The sequence below is a fragment of the Physella acuta genome, unplaced genomic scaffold (genome assembly GCF_028476545.2).
Source record: "Physella acuta isolate Inbredline_101_S28 unplaced genomic scaffold, ASM2847654v3 ptg001635l, whole genome shotgun sequence".
In the NCBI taxonomy this organism is placed as follows: Eukaryota; Metazoa; Mollusca; class Gastropoda; family Physidae; genus Physella; species Physella acuta.
This window is the reverse complement of record NW_026733149.1, coordinates 159,350-176,435: the sequence shown is the minus strand read 5'-3', so window position 1 is coordinate 176,435 and position 17,086 is coordinate 159,350. Positions and strand designations below refer to the sequence as shown.

General features: G+C 37.8%; 1 protein-coding gene across 1 annotated transcript in view; it reads right to left on the bottom strand.

Moving 5' to 3' along the window:
• Nucleotides 1-2,492: 2,492 nt before the first annotated feature.
• Nucleotides 2,493-17,086, bottom strand: part of LOC131929464 (uncharacterized) — a 59,140-nt gene continuing 44,546 nt past the window's right edge. Inside the window, exons 24-29 of the mRNA XM_059285693.1 lie at nt 9,553-9,668; nt 8,835-8,867; nt 8,389-8,512; nt 7,830-7,921; nt 3,800-3,923; nt 2,493-2,747 (exon numbers count right to left, since the gene is read on the bottom strand). Of these exons, the coding sequence (XP_059141676.1) occupies nt 2,594-2,747; nt 3,800-3,923; nt 7,830-7,921; nt 8,389-8,512; nt 8,835-8,867; nt 9,553-9,668 (643 nt within the window). The 3' untranslated portion in view covers nt 2,493-2,593. The remainder of the gene's footprint in view (nt 2,748-3,799; nt 3,924-7,829; nt 7,922-8,388; nt 8,513-8,834; nt 8,868-9,552; nt 9,669-17,086) is intronic.

The following is a 17,086-nucleotide window of genomic DNA, read 5'->3' as shown; positions in this document are numbered from 1 at the left end:
CAAAACTAGAACATAAAAGGCTGGTCTAAACATATTAGCGTTAGCTACAAACTACCCTCTAACACAGATCAGGCTTATTTTTTTTACTGACATTACTAATCTTTCGCAAAAAAAGTTAAACGCATCTTAATGGGAATTAAATTGTCGTAAAGTTTTAAGGAATGAAAATCATACAATGTAATTATTAAACCTTGTCCGGACTGTAGCATACACGCTTACACACACGCTTACACACACAAATACACTCTTACCCACACACAAGCTTATATATAAACACACTATCACACACACATAATTATACACACACACACACACACACACACACACACATATATATATATATATATATATATATATATATATATATATATATATATATATATATATATATATATAAGCGGGGGGGGGGCGCCAAATTGAAAGTTCGCCCCGGGCGCCGGGAAGGGTCGCTACGCCTCTGCGTTGTAGACTCGTTTGAATGTGACATAACCTAGGGGTTCTCAAGGTGTAATACTCTCTCCCTGGTATTGGAGACGAGTGAAATGGTAGCTGGCTGAATCAAATAAATAAACCCTCTCACTGCACTGCAACATAACCGTAACATGGTGAACCAGTATAACAATATGTATGTATGTATGTATAGTATAGAGTAAAGCATAAAACAAAATTGTTATCAAACGTGTTTAGATAGGCCAAAATAAATTATTGTTGTTTTTTAAATTTAAAACGAAGACCATTTTGTAAAACTGAATAAGCAATTTAAAAAACCGGGAGTGATCTCCCGTAAACTTTCTAAAATATTCTTTTAAAACAAAACGGGGGATGGCAACTGGGCTATAGACATGATTTTTAATCCACCTTTTTATTACTTAAATTTTTAAAAAATAGAATAGAATCTCGTAGAAAGAAGAATTTAGCACCAAGTGAATGCTAAATAATCTGTGTATAATAGTGCGGAATATTATTAGTAGTCTATAAATTCACATGAGATTTTTGAGAATTCGGAAATAGCGTAAATTACTACTTCCGGTCATCGAAAACTACTCAAAATTTGACAAAAGGCAAAGAATTAGATCTTTTACTAATTTGTGAAATTTCTTTTATCTATCTGAAAAAGTAGTCAAGTTATAGGCTTTTGAAAACCCAAAAGTAGAATAAGTTCCACTACCGGTTACCGGAAATAGCTTAAAAGTTGTTACAGAATTACAAATTCGATATAATACTTGCATATCTAATTTCATCAACCTAGCTGTAACGGTACTCAAGTTATCGTGTTCACAGACACAGACATACGGACAGAACTGTAAAGCTCAGTTTTTCCGAATCGATTACTCGTAGAACGCTAACATTTTGATCAATCTGCATTTATTATTTTTGCCCTATTAAAATAAGCAGTGGCATCGCTAGGTCGGGTTTCACCCGGTGCGGCACTTCGTAATGTCACCCCCCCCCCCCCAAAAAAAGAGACAGTACTATATATATATATATATATATATATATATATATATATATATATATATATATATATATATATATATATATATATATATATATATGTGTGTGTGTGTGTGTGTGTGTGTGTGTGTGTGTGAGTGCGTGTCGACCCACATAGGCTATAATTTAAATATATGCCACATACGCGTACATGTATAAGCTGTAATCACTAAGAGTAACGATGTTTATCTATCTATAGCCTGTTAAAAATACAGTTGGATGTAGCATTGTTTTCTTTCAAGTTAGCACGTTAAGGACATGGTGTCCCTATCCACTGGTAATAATTGGCGATCTGTATTTTAAAGACTATTTAACTTCAATTAATCACTAATGGATCTGGCAAAAAGGCATTTTTCTTCTGTACATTTTGCCATTTTTTACCTTGGTGTCGCCCCCTTAAAAGGTGTCACCCGGTGCGGTCCGCACCCCTCACTACGCCTGTGAAAATAAGTCCCCTATACACAGTATATGATGAAGTACCGAGGTGTAAAACGCTGAAAACTGTCAAAAATTTCATGTGATTTGTTTGCACAACTACAATACTTCATCTATAGCCTACTCTGTGTACGAGAAAGTAAAAAAAATCTGCATTTTCGCGTCTTATGTATTCTAATTTTTTAGAGTAGACAAAATGCTATTATAAAGTAAATTGTACGAGAATGCCAACAAAAAACAGACTACTCCCTATATTTAATATTATATATATATATATATATATATATATATATATATATATATATATATATTTATATATATATATATTTATATATATACGTATATAGAACATATCACAAATTCGGCGCCTTTTTTGTTGTTGCTATTTTCGCTCCCCCTACACCGAAAACCTTGATAAGGGTATAACACATCCAACTATAACACATCCAACTATAACACATCCAACTATAACCTTTCAGCTTAAAGTTTCTTATTAAAAACATTAAAGAAATATCTGACAAACAATCAGCCATGCACACATTCCAAATTATATTAAAAATCCAAGCAAGTAAAGTATTTATTGTTACAGTAATATTTTTAAACTTTAGGACAGTGGTAAATAGTTTTATAAAAACATTTAGTTGGTAGTTTTTTATAAATTAGATTAAAACTCGTCCTTGTACTGGTCTGGTATCTCAAACTTGACGTGTGCTGTACAGCCCTCATCGATGCAGCACTCAGGGAGCGCGCAGCATTTCCCTGGGGTGGGAGTTGGCTGGGTACAATTGTAGTTCTCTAGGTCTTGAAAGACAGGGCAGCTGTGGAAAAATGGACAAGTATTTTCCAAAATCACAGTGAACAAAATTGTAAGGTAAACTCGATAAGTTGAAATGCATGACTTAATAAATTCAATAAGCTGTAAGAAGTTGATACAGACTAGCAAATGCCTTGAGCTGTGATAGGTAAAGATACAGATCTGCTGATGTCATATGTCATAAGATTTGATAGGTAAAGATATAGATCTGCTGATGTCATATGTCATGAGATTTGATAGGTAAAGATACAGATCTGCTGATGTCATATGTCATAAGATTTGATAGGTAAAGATACAGATCTGCTGATGTCATATGTCATGAGATTTGAAAGGTAAAGATACAGATCTGCTGATGTCATATGTCATAAGATTTGATAGGTAAAGATACAGATCTGCTAATGTCATATGTCATAAGATTTGATAGGTAAAGATACAGATCTGCTGATGTCATATGTCATGAGATTTGAAAGGTAAAGATACAGATCTGCTGATGTCATATGTCATGAGATTTGAAAGGTAAAGATATAGATCTGCTGATGTCATATGTCATGAGATTTGAAAGGTAAAGATACAGATCTGCTGATGTCATATGTCATGAGATTTGAAAGGTAAAGATACAGATCTGCTGATGTCATATGTCATAAGATTTGATAGGTAAAGATACAGATCTGCTGATGCCATATGTCATAAGATTTGATAGGTAAAGATACAGATCTGCTGATGTCATATGTCATGAGATTTGAAAGGTAAAGATACAGATCTGCTGATGTCATATGTCATGAGATTTGAAAGGTAAAGATATAGATCTGCTGATGTCATATGTCATGAGATTTAAAAGGTAAAGATACAGATCTGCTGATGTCATATGTCATGAGATTTGAAAGGTAAAGATACAGATCTGCTGATGTCATATGTCATGAGATTTGAAAGGTAAAGATATAGATCTGCTGATGTCATATGTCATGAGATTTGAAAGGTAAAGATATAGATCTGCTGATGTCATATGTCATGAGATTTGAAAGGTAAAGATATAGATCTGCTGATGTCAAGACTTACATGCCCCGACATTCCCTGTAGAAGCCATCCGGTCTCTGGGTGCATGTACATTCGTATGTGCAGCCCTCTCTCCAGGACTCACCAGGAAGATGTGGGTTGCCTTGAGGGTCTAAGCAATACTGACCTGTCAAAAAGCAATTCAAGTCTAAGCAATACTGACCTGTCAAAAAGCAATTCAATATTTTAAAAGGAAATAACTGTTTTTATTCACCTACGTTGTTATTAACATTTTCTATACGCAAACACTTATTTCTAAGTAACCCCACCCTTTCATTCAGTACACAAGGGGCCCATAATTATGGAATGAATGACATGAGATTGCACAATAAAAGGAAGAAAAAACACAATGCTGATATAATGACTTTATAAAGAAAATGAAGCGTGAGTGGTCTCCCCTAAACTTTCTCGGTTATATTTACATAACATCCTAAGAGAGAGCAACTGGCATATAGACATGCTTTTTTAAAAATCAATTTTTAATTACTTAAACTTTTAAAAATATAATAGATTATGGTAGAACAAGAATTGTGCATCAAGTGAACTGCAAACAATGTGTGTAAAATAGTGCGGAACATTAGTATTTTATAAATTCATTTGAGTTTTTTGAGAAATCGGAAATAGTGTAAAGTACTACTTCCGGTACACGGAAATTGCTCAAAATTTTATAAAAGACTGAGAATTAGATCTCTTACATATATGTGAAATTTTGTCTATCTGTAACAGTACTCAAGTTACAGGCTTTTGAAAAACCAAGAATAGAAAAACCTTCCACTTTCGGTTACCGGAAATCGCTGAAAAGATGACACAGAACAACAAATTTGATATAGATTAGGTTAGGTTTGCCCGTCGCCCCTCCTGGTACATAGGCCGCTGACAAGAGCTTTCAAGGCATCTCTGTCCTGGGCTAGTCTCTCCAACTGTCCCCTGGTGTATCCAATCTTCTTGGTGTCTTCTTCCAGGTCACGTCTCCAGGTCTTTCTTGGTCTGCCTCTCCTCCTTCTGCCTTGTGGATTCCAGGTGAGGGCCTGTCTTGTTATGCTGGATACACGCTTCCTGGGTGTTTGGCCAATCCATTTCCATTTTCTCTGGAGGATCTCTACTTCAACTGGCAGTTGATTTGTCCGTTGCCATAGAACATCATTTATGATGGTTTTAGGCCAGCGAATTCGCAGGATCTTTCCGAGGCATGAGTTTATAAATGATTGTATTTAGTTAGCTTAGAGGGGTCCTTAAGTAGGCCAGTGTTATTACTGTATTTCCTTTTGTTTTCCAACATGTTTTTCTTCAGTTTAGTTTTACTTTAGCAACAAGTAGGTGATGGTCTGAAGCAACATCAGCTCCTCACTTGACACGTACATCTTGATCTCCTGAACTTTTTTATGATACATATATGGTCTATCTGGTTTTCTGTAGATAGGTCGGGTGATACCCAAGTAGCTTTATGTATCCTTTTGTGATGAAAGAGAATACCTCCAATTACTAAATTACTAGTGGCATACAAGTCAGCAAATCTTTCTCCGTTTTTGTTCATCTCACCTAAACCCTGCTGTCCCATACATTCTTCATATCCTCTGTTGTCAGTTCCAATCTTAGTATTGAGTCGCCCATGAGTATAATGTTTCTTTTTGGGCGGTTCTGGATAATAGTCATTAGCCTGTTGTAGAATTCATCTTTGTCCTCCTCTTTGCTGTCATTTGTTGGGGCGTAGGCCTGTGTTATGTCCATGTTTATTCGTCTTATTTTAGTTTTAAAGGTGGCTGTTATGATCCGCGGGCAGTGTGCCTCCCATCCAATGAGAGCCCTTTGAGCTTGCTTTGACAACATAAATGCGACTCCTTGAGTATGTGGTGCATTTTCATCCTCATGGCCTGAGAACAGCAGTAGCTCTCATGTTATTAGTCTTTTTTGTCCTGAGTCAGTCCACCTTGACTCACTGATATCAAGGATAGCTATCTTATAGCGTCTTATTTCTGCGGCTACTTGGGTTTCCGAAAGCTTGATATAATACTCATATATGAAATTACACTAACCTAGCAGTAACGGTTCTCAAGTCATCGCGTTCACAGACACAAACACACACACAGACATTCGGACAAAATTGAAAAACTACGTTTTTCCGACTCAGAGAGGTGTAAAACGTCGAGATTCGTGAAAATCTCGATTTTGGATTTTTGTACGATTACAAAACTTCCTCGATACTTCGTATACGAGGAAATAAAAATTACTTAAAATAACTTAGTGGATTATTGTCTTAATTAAGAGAAAATATAAGTAAGCATATAATGCTTATAGCAAATAATTGAATGAATCTTATGATTCAATATTATATACAAATATAAGGCGTAACTTTTAAGAGAAAATGCGATGCTAGTTGTTATACTTATAAGGTGAACCATCGGGTCCAAACGACTGGAGATTACGGGAATGTCTTAAACACAATAGGATCAAGAAATAAATGTTGCGAAATGCGGTCAGAACCAAGTCAAAAGCCGCTGGTATAATCGGCCACATGCAACACGGCGGAACGCCAAGAGACAATGCTAGTTGCTATCCTTATCAGGTGAACAATGATGTCCATGCGACTGGAGATGAAAGAAACCGAATGAAGTAGGTCGATTCCAAGGACCCAAAACACAGTGGACGGGTGGCAGGTAAACGTCGGAAAATATCAACCTGGAGTGTTTTGTTTGCTCAAAAACTAAAACAAGAACAAGGAAGAGTAAAAGTTGAGATGGAGGCAATACTGCTTGGTGAGCCATGAAAAAAAACGAAAAAAAAAATTACGGAAAGAGAGCAGGATAGGAAAAGTCATAGCAGTAGGCTACGTGAAAACAAAAATAGACTTAAATTTCTACGTAGTATAGCATACAATTTATCATACTTGACCCTATTTTTTAATGTTGTACTTTAACTTTATCATTTTGTAACTGGTTTTAATAAAAGTTAAACATGTCTGTAATTGTAGTTTGTTGTTTTATAAAACTTGTCGGCCTTTTGGACGTCGGCTTTTTAGCTGTCGGTCTTATTTCCTGTCGATTTTTTGTCCGTTCGGCCTTTTCTCAATTGTCCGAATCCCCTAGACAACTAAATTTAATACCCCACAATCAAGCGCCCATTTTCATTAAGATAATTGATATAGTAATAATTTTTACAGGAAAAGTTACGTGTAGAACTAGTTGTAGGTATAGGTATAATTATAGGCATCGGTAAGGGCTATGAATAGCGACAGGGAAAAGGAAAAAAAGATACGGAAATATACGGGTATCGATAGGAATAATGTTATAGAAAATTAAATGGGATATTGACAGAAATAAGGAAATGGAAGAAATTAAAATAGGGATAGCGATAAGGATAAGGAAAAGAATAGGGATAACTACAGGAATACGTAAGAGATGGAGATAACGATAGGAGAATGAAATGGGCTAGGGAATAAAACTAGAAATTGATAAAGATTATAAAAACAGAAATGAGATAGGGAAAGAGATAGGGAAACGGGATAGCTATAGATATAAGAATAGACATAAACGTCAAGGTGGGGATATGTAATGAAAGAAAGGGATAAGAAAAGGAATAAGAATAACTATATACTGATAGGGATAATTACAGTGATAGGAATTGGGGTATTAATAGGGATAGGGATAAATATAGAAATAGTTATAGTGGTTGGGATAAGTTTCTGTAGATAATTATGTTTGTGTCTGTGGTTGTGGTTAAGTTTAGTGTTATGTATATTTTCCATGACCTCCATATTTACACATATATATTCTATATATTTCCCGAAAACAGTGCAGCGCCGGGTATATACTGCTAGTTTAACATATACTGCTCGTTTAACATAAATACTGCTAGTTTAACATATACTGCTAGTTTAACATATATACTGCTAGTTTAACATAAAACAAATAATTGTAACCGAATCATAATTATTAAGAAGAATATAGTCTTTCGATGGATATCATTTGTCTAACTTTATCAGTGAAATGGTATGAAAGGACATGCCGGTAATGATGTCATCTCCTACTTGAATTACCTGAACACGTATCACCCTGTAGGACTGGGCAACATTCTCCAGGTACTTGAACCTCCTGGCACCCAGGTGGAAGGCTGATGTATTTAGGACACCTACATGACAACAATCTTCAGAATTAGTTCATTGAAATATGACAAGTAGTGATGGGAGGTACAAATCATCATGTGATGGGGGATGGGGGGGGAGGGGAATGGTGAAAATCATCGTTCATGTGATGGCGGGGGGGGGGGGGGAATGGTGAAAATCATCGTTCATGTGATGGAGGGGGGGGAATGGTAAATGTTATCATTCCTGTGTATGGGAAGAGGGTGGGGGCGGTCAGACGTCGTTCATAGAAGGGGGGTGGGGTTCACATCTTCATTCATGTGATTTGGTGGGGGGCATACAAGTCGTCATTGAAATATCACCAGATAATAACGAACAAAACAACGGCACTTGCATCATAAAAAACTTTGGACGAGTGTATGGCAAGAGCTGTCTGTGTCAAGTCACGTGGATCCATTGAAAAATGTCGTCAAATCATTACAGGCAACAGAATTTTCATTTATAGCAAACTTACAAATCATGACAGGAAATGGACATGAAAGTGTCATTCAAAGCTAAACACTGGCACTTCCTTTCACATCCCTCAATCCAGGTGTCTCCTTGGTGGTAATCTTTGCCATTGTAGTTACAAGTTTGACCTTTCAAAAAGGAATTGTAGATAAAAGGGTTACGGTTAGAGCTTATGTTGGAACATTTTAATTAGATGCTGACAACATTATGTATGTAGAATTACAGATATATGTGTACAGCCACGTGTCCGTGTGGATGTGGATGTGCATGTACCACCCCACCATCTCTGGTGTCCCTGGTCTTTTAATATCCCCCCCCCCCCCGCCGCCCCCCCCCCCCCCCCGTCTGGTCTGTTATTCCACTGAGACTAGTCGTCTACTTAATTGTTTATAACTGAATGTTCTTATGTTCTGAAACTGATTTATAGGAAGAAAGAAACGATGTACTTACCAAATGATAGCGATGTTGGGAACGGTGTTGATGCTGGAAAATAAACATAATCATAATTTGTCTGTGATTTAAGATTTTCTTTTTTAATGCGGTTAATGTAAGTAGTAGAAAAAAAGTTTATTTGTAAGATAATGTAATGTGTAAGTTTATTTGTAAGATAATGTAATGTGTAAGTTTATTTGTAAGATAATGTAATGTGTAAGTTTATTTGTAAGATAATGTAATGTGTAAGTTTATTTGTTAGATAATGTAATGTGTAAGTTTGTAAAATAATGTTATGTGTAAGTTTATTTGTATGATAATGTAATGTGTAAGTTTATTTGTTAGATAATGTAATGTGTAAGTTTGTAAAATAATGTTATGTGTAAGTTTATTTGTATGATAATGTAATGTGTAAGTTTATTTGTTAGATAATGTAATGGGTAAGTTTATTTGTAAGATAATGTAATGTGTAAGTTTATTTGTATGATAATGTAATGTGTAAGTTTATTTGTTAGATAATGTAATGTGTAAGTTTGTAAAATAATGTTATGTGTAAGTTTATTTGTATGATAATGTAATGTGTAAGTTTATTTGTTAGATAATGTAATGGGTAAGTTTATTTGTAAGATAATGTAATGTGTAAGTTTATTTGTATGATAATGTAATGTGTAAGTTTATTTGTATGATAATGTAATGTGTAAGTTTATTTGTAAGATAATGTAATGTGTAAGTGTACCTGTGGCACTGGGGTCAGGAGTCGGCAGATTAATTTGAAGCAAGTCACAGCACGGAAACTCAGGGTCCGGGAACGATGTGCAGTTGTACCCAATAGGACAGAAGAGTTCTTTACACCTGCACACACCAGACATGTTAGATCAGAGACTGTCAGACATGTTAGATCAGAGACTGTCAGACATGTTAGATCAGAGACTGTCAGACATGTTAGATCACAGATTGTCAGACATGTTAGATCACAGACTGTCAGACATGTTAGATCACAGACTGTCAGACATGTTAGATCAGAGACTGTCAGACATGTTAGATCACAGACTGTCAGACATGTTAGATCACAGACTGTCAGACATGTTAGATCACAGACTGTCAGACATGTTAGATTACAGACTGTCAGACATGTTAGATCACAGACTGTCAGACATGTTAGACCAGAGACTGTCAGACATGTTAGACCACAGACTGTCAGACTGTCAAACATGTTAGATCACAGACTGTCAGACATGTTAGATCACAGACTGTCAGACATGTTAGATCAGAGACTGTCAGACATGTTAGACCACAGACTGTCAGACATGTTAGATCAGAGACTGTCAGACATGTTAGATCACAGACTGTCAGACATGTTAGATCAGAGACTGTCAGACATGTTAGATCACAGACTGTCAGACATGTTAGATCAGAGACTGTCAGACATGTTAGATCACAGACTGTCAGACATGTTAGATCAGAGACTGTCAGACATGTTAGATCACAGACTGTCAGACATGTTAGATTACAGACTGTCAGACATGTTAGATCACAGACTGTCAGACATGTTAGATCAGAGACTGTCAGACATGTTAGATCACAGACTGTCAGACATGTTAGATCACAGACTGTCAGACATGTTAGATCACAGACTGTCAGACATGTTAGATTACAGACTGTCAGACATGTTAGATCACAGACTGTCAGACATGTTAGACCAGAGACTGTCAGACATGTTAGACCACAGACTGTCAGACTGTCAAACATGTTAGATCACAGACTGTCAGACATGTTAGATCACAGACTGTCAGACATGTTAGATCAGAGACTGTCAGACATGTTAGACCACAGACTGTCAGACATGTTAGATCAGAGACTGTCAGACATGTTAGATCACAGACTGTCAGACATGTTAGATCAGAGACTGTCAGACATGTTAGATCACAGACTGTCAGACATGTTAGATCAGAGACTGTCAGACATGTTAGATCACAGACTGTCAGACATGTTAGATCAGAGACTGTCAGACATGTTAGATCACAGACTGTCAGACATGTTAGATTACAGACTGTCAGACATGTTAGATCACAGACTGTCAGACATGTTAGACCAGAGACTGTCAGACATGTTAGACCACAGACTGTCAGACTGTCAAACATGTTAGATCACAGACTGTCAGACATGTTAGATCAGAGACTGTCAGACATGTTAGACCACAGACTGTCAGACATGTTAGATCACAGACTGTCAGACATGTTAAAACAGAGACTGTCAGACATGTTAGATCACAGACTGTCAGACATGTTAAAACAGAGACTGTCAGACATGTTAGATCACAGACTGTCAGACATGCTAGATCACAGACTGTCAGACATGTTAGATCACAGACTGTCAGACATGTTAGACCAGAGACTGTCAGACATGTTAGACCACAGACTGTCAGACTGTCAAACATGTTAGATCACAGACTGTCAGACATGTTAGATCAGAGACTGTCAGACATGTTAGACCACAGACTGTCAGACATGTTAGATCACAGACTGTCAGACATGTTAAAACAGAGACTGTCAGACATGTTAGATCACAGACTGTCAGACATGTTAAAACAGAGACTGTCAGACATGTTAGATCACAGACTGTCAGACATGCTAGATCACAGACTGTCAGACATGTTAGACCACAGACTGTCAGACATGTTAGACCACAGACTGTCAGACATGTTAGATCACAGACTGTCAGACATGTTAAAACAGACTGTCAGACATGTTAGACCACAGACTGTCAGACATGTTAGATCAGAGACTGTCAGACATGTTAGACCACAGACTGTCAGACATGTTAGATCACAGACTGTCAGACATGTTAGATCACAGACTGTCAGACTGTCAGACATGTTAGACCACCGACTGTCAGACTGTCAGACATGTTAGATCACAGACTGTCAGACATGTTAGATCACAGACTGTCAGACATGTTAGATCAGAGACTGTCAGACATGTTAGACCACAGACTGTCAGACATGTTAGATCACAGACTGTCAGACATGTTAGACCAGAGACTGTCAGACATGTTAGACCACAGACTGTCAGACTGTCAAACATGTTAGATCACAGACTGTCAGACATGTTAGATCAGAGACTGTCAGACATGTTAGACCACAGACTGTCAGACATGTTAGATCACAGACTGTCAGACATGTTAAAACAGAGACTGTCAGACATGTTAGATCACAGACTGTCAGACATGTTAAAACAGAGACTGTCAGACATGTTAGATCACAGACTGTCAGACATGCTAGATCACAGACTGTCAGACATGTTAGACCACAGACTGTCAGACATGTTAGACCACAGACTGTCAGACATGTTAGATCACAGACTGTCAGACATGTTAAAACAGACTGTCAGACATGTTAGACCACAGACTGTCAGACATGTTAGATCAGAGACTGTCAGACATGTTAGACCACAGACTGTCAGACATGTTAGATCACAGACTGTCAGACATGTTAAAACAGACTGTCAGACATGTTAGATCACAGACTGTCAGACATGTTAGACCACAGACTGTCAGACATGTTAGACCACAGACTGTCAGACATGTTAGATCACAGACTGTCAGACATGTTAGACCACAGACTGTCAGACATGTTAGACCACAGACTGTCAGACATGTTAGATCAGAGACTGTCAGACATGTTAGACCACAGACTGTCAGACATGTTAGATCACAGACTGTCAGACATGTTAAAACAGACTGTCAGACATGTTAGATCACAGACTGTCAGACATGTTAGACCACAGACTGTCAGACATGTTAGACCACAGACTGTCAGACATGTTAGATCACTGACTGTCAGACATGTTAGACCACAGACTGTCAGACATGTTAGACCACAGACTGTCAGACATGTTAAAACAGAGACTGTCAGACATGTTAGGCCACAGACTGTCAGACATGTTAGACCACAGACTGTCAGACATGTTAAAACAGAGACTGTCAGACATGTTAGATCACAGACTGTCAGACATGCTAGATCACAGACTGTCAGACATGTTAGACCACAGACTGTCAGACATGTTAGATCACAGACTGTCAGACATGTTAAAACAGAGACTGTCAGACATGTTAGACCACAGACTGTCAGACATGTTAGATCAGAGACTGTCAGACATGTTAGACCACAGACTGTCAGACATGTTAGATCACAGACTGTCAGACATGTTAGATCAGAGACTGTCAGACATGTTAGATCACAGACTGTCAGACATGTTAGACCACAGACTGTCAGACATGTTAGATCACAGACTGTCAGACATGTTAAAACAGAGACTGTCAGACATGTTAGATCACAGACTGTCAGACATGTTAAAACAGAGACTGTCAGACATGTTAGATCACAGACTGTCAGACATGCTAGATCACAGACTGTCAGACATGTTAGACCACAGACTGTCAGACATGTTAGACCACAGACTGTCAGACATGTTAGATCAGAGACTGTCAGACATGTTAGACCACAGACTGTCAGACATGTTAGATCACAGACTGTCAGACATGTTAAAACAGAGACTGTCAGACATGTTAGACCACAGACTGTCAGACATGTTAGATCACAGACTGTCAGACATGTTAGACCACAGACTGTCAGACATGTTAGATCACAGACTGTCAGACATGTTAAAACAGAGACTGTCAGACATGTTAGATCACAGACTGTCAGACATGTTAGACCACAGACTGTCAGACATGTTAGATCAGAGACTGTCAGACATGTTAGACCACAGACAGTCAGACATGTTAGATTACAGACTGTCAGACATGTTAGATCACAGACTGTCAGACATGTTAGACCACAGACTGTCAGACATGTTAGATCACAGACTGTCAGACATGCTAGATCACAGACTGTCAGACATGTTAGACCACAGACTGTCAGACATGTTAGCTGAGAGACTGTCATTTATTATACATCAGACATGTTTGCCCATAAACTACCTATGGCTGTCATGTTTATACCGAAGACATGTTTTACAGTTTCTCTTTGGAAGCATGAGGGAAAATGTTACGTACAGCGACATTTTAAATTACAATTAGGAGTTACAATTTAAAATAAACCGAGAGTGATCTCCCCTGAACTTTCTGGAATATTCTTATACGAGATAAATGGCCCGTTGAGGGAGAGATAAATCGAAATTAAAAACAAAATCACCACCTCAACTTCAATATTATCCGGAAACGAAAAATGTAATTGAAAACGGATTTCTGACCAGAATCAGCCTTTTAACCAGAATTAAGCTTGATCTACGCGTAGGTACTGCATATTGATACTATACATTGTGGAAGTCATACTCCTAAACCTTGCACCAAACACGATATAGGTCACATTTAGGAGCGGGGGCTCCGCCCCATCCCCCCCCCCCTCTCACACACACCTTAATGCATGTCTACCGTCTCATTCAACGAACTATACTTTTTTATAGAAAAAATATTTTTACCTGTGTCCACTCCCTTCCAAAAAATTTAGTCCACCCTCACCCCCGAAAGTTTTAAGAACCCCCTCCCTCCTCCCCTTTGTGAGGAATAACTCTGAGAGAAACACTGGTCGCATTTGTATCTCATACAAAATAAAGGTAGAGCCTACTTCTATAATATAGACCTGTTTCCTACTTTCGACCGATAAATTTTACTCACGCAGACAGTGTTCGTTTCAGCCTTTTTTTCCGGGGGTGGGGAATAAATTTCGCAGTGGCGAATAAATTTCGACGGGTCAGGGGAGTACGACACCGGTAAAAGTATATATTTTCTATATAAATTATATTATGCCTTTTTTTTTTGGGGGGGGGGGGGGGGGGGGGTGGGGGGCATTAGACGTTTTATCGCCGGAGGGGGGGGGGGGGGAATAGACATTCTACCGTGGGGGGGGGGGGGAGGAAAACGGGCTTCGCCCCTACCAGAAGAGAAACTCTACACGCAAAACACTTATAATATTAGACACATAATTTAGACCGTAATGTCAGTATTTGTATTATGGAGTATCGATGACGTCATTTCTTTGAGGGGGGAGGGGAGGTCGGCATAGACGTTCTACCGGGGGTGGGACTTCGCCCCTACCCGATGATATGCATGAAAGAAACTCATCACGCAAAACACTTTAAAGATTAGACACATTAATTAGGCCGTAATGTCAGTGTTTTTATTATAGAGTATCAATGACGTCATTTCTTTTGAGGGGGGGGGGGGTGTGGCATAAACGTGGCTTTTTAATTCAATGTTTACTCGAGAATCAACGACGTCATATACTACTGTGCACTCTCCGGCTTGAGACAATTTTCGGTAATCTATCGTTTTGGGTACGTAAAATCGCCCGCGGCTATTTATGTACGAAAACGTCACCTCATTGTCAAGGCTTTAATAGAAGTATATTGTCATATATTTGTGTCAAATATTACAGATAAATGAATAATAAACCTAAATCAATGGCTAACTATATCGATATAGGCCAGAAATTAACTTTAAACAGCAGTGTCTGAGAGCAAGATTTGCTATATAAACAGCAGCCATTTGTAAAATAGAGTGGCTTCCCCCTGAATCTGGCGCTAAAAGCTTATAAAAATAAAACTTAGACAAGATGGCTGCTATAGTAAATGGGCATGGTTGCATCTGTTGGAAACATCGCTAGTCTTCATTTATTACGGAAAAGTTTTAATTCAATTGTTTAAAAACAGGTAAAAAAATGAATCAAGGAAACATTTTTGAATTTTTTAAAACATAAATCTTCCTCAAAATGTGAAATAATTATTAAAATTTAAGGAGTCACCTGTTTTTCACATTACAAATCGTGGGCGATTTTACGTACCCAAAACGATAGATTACCCAATTTTCTACTATATGCTCCATGTGACGTCACGTTTCTTTTTTCGAATTACTATGCATGTTTTTACTCTGCGTGTGTTTTCTCTATCTATCTATAGCGTTCTTGTCAGATACATAGATAGATACACAGACAAAGAAACTTTTATTATAGACGAGAAAAATGGCCTGTTGAGGAAGGATACAACGGGCGCTAGGTTAATAGTGCTGTCTATTTTCTCTAAACTAAAACCAAAACCAAAATCACCACCTTAGTTCAATTTAACCGGAAACGAAAAATGACATTGAAAACGGATTTTTATCCAGAATCGGTGCTTAAATAGGATTTAAGCTTGATCTCTACCTAGTTAATGCACATTGATACTAAATATAGTTGCAGCCATACTCCTAAACTAATCTCAATCATGACAAAAGTCGCATTTAGAGTTTCTTTTAGGCGACTCTACTTGCCCCCCCCCCCCCTCCACACACACACACACACACACACCTCAAAGCATATCTACCGTCCCATTCAACGAAATAGAATTTATATAGAAAATATACTTCACCAGTGTACGCCCCCTGCCCGACACTGGTAAAAGTATATATATATTTCCTATATAAATTATATTTCGTTTTTTTAGGGGGAGGGATTAGACGCTCTACCGGGGGGGGGGGGGGGGGGAGTAAATGGGCTTCGCCCCTACCGGAGGAGATGCATGAAAGAAAATCTGCAAGCAAACCACTTTTTAAAATAGACACATTAATTAGGCGTTAATTTTATTATAGAGTATCGATGACGACATTTCTTTTGAGTTGGGGAGGGGGGGGGGGGCGGCTTAGACGTTCTTTTGCGAGGATGGGGGCTTCGCCCCTACCCGAAGAATTGTATGAAAGAAACTCTTCACGCAAACCACTTTTAAGATTAGACGAAATTGGCTTTTTAATTCAATGTTTACTCGAGAATCAATGACGTCATATTAGTGTGTGCACTCCCCCGGCTTTGGACTATTTCCCACTAAATGCTCCATGTGACGTCATATTTCGTTTTCGTTTTACTATGAAAGTTTTTATTTTGCTTGTGTTTTCTCTATAGCTTTCTTGACAGATAGATAGATAGATACACAGACAGACAGCGAAACTATTAGTATAGATAAAAAAAACAGGGGATGGGAACTCGGGATAAAGACATGAATTTTAATCCATTTTAAATACTTAAACTTTTTAAAATAGAATAAAATTTCGTAGAAAAAAGAATTGCAATCAGTGAACGCCAAATAAAATGTGCATAATAGTGCGGAATATTATTAGTACTTTATAAATTTACATTAGTTTTTTGAGAAATCGAAAATAGCGTAAATTAGTACTTCAGGTCAACGGAAATTACTCAGAATTTGACAGAAGGTAGAGAATTAGATCTCTTACTTACCTGTGAA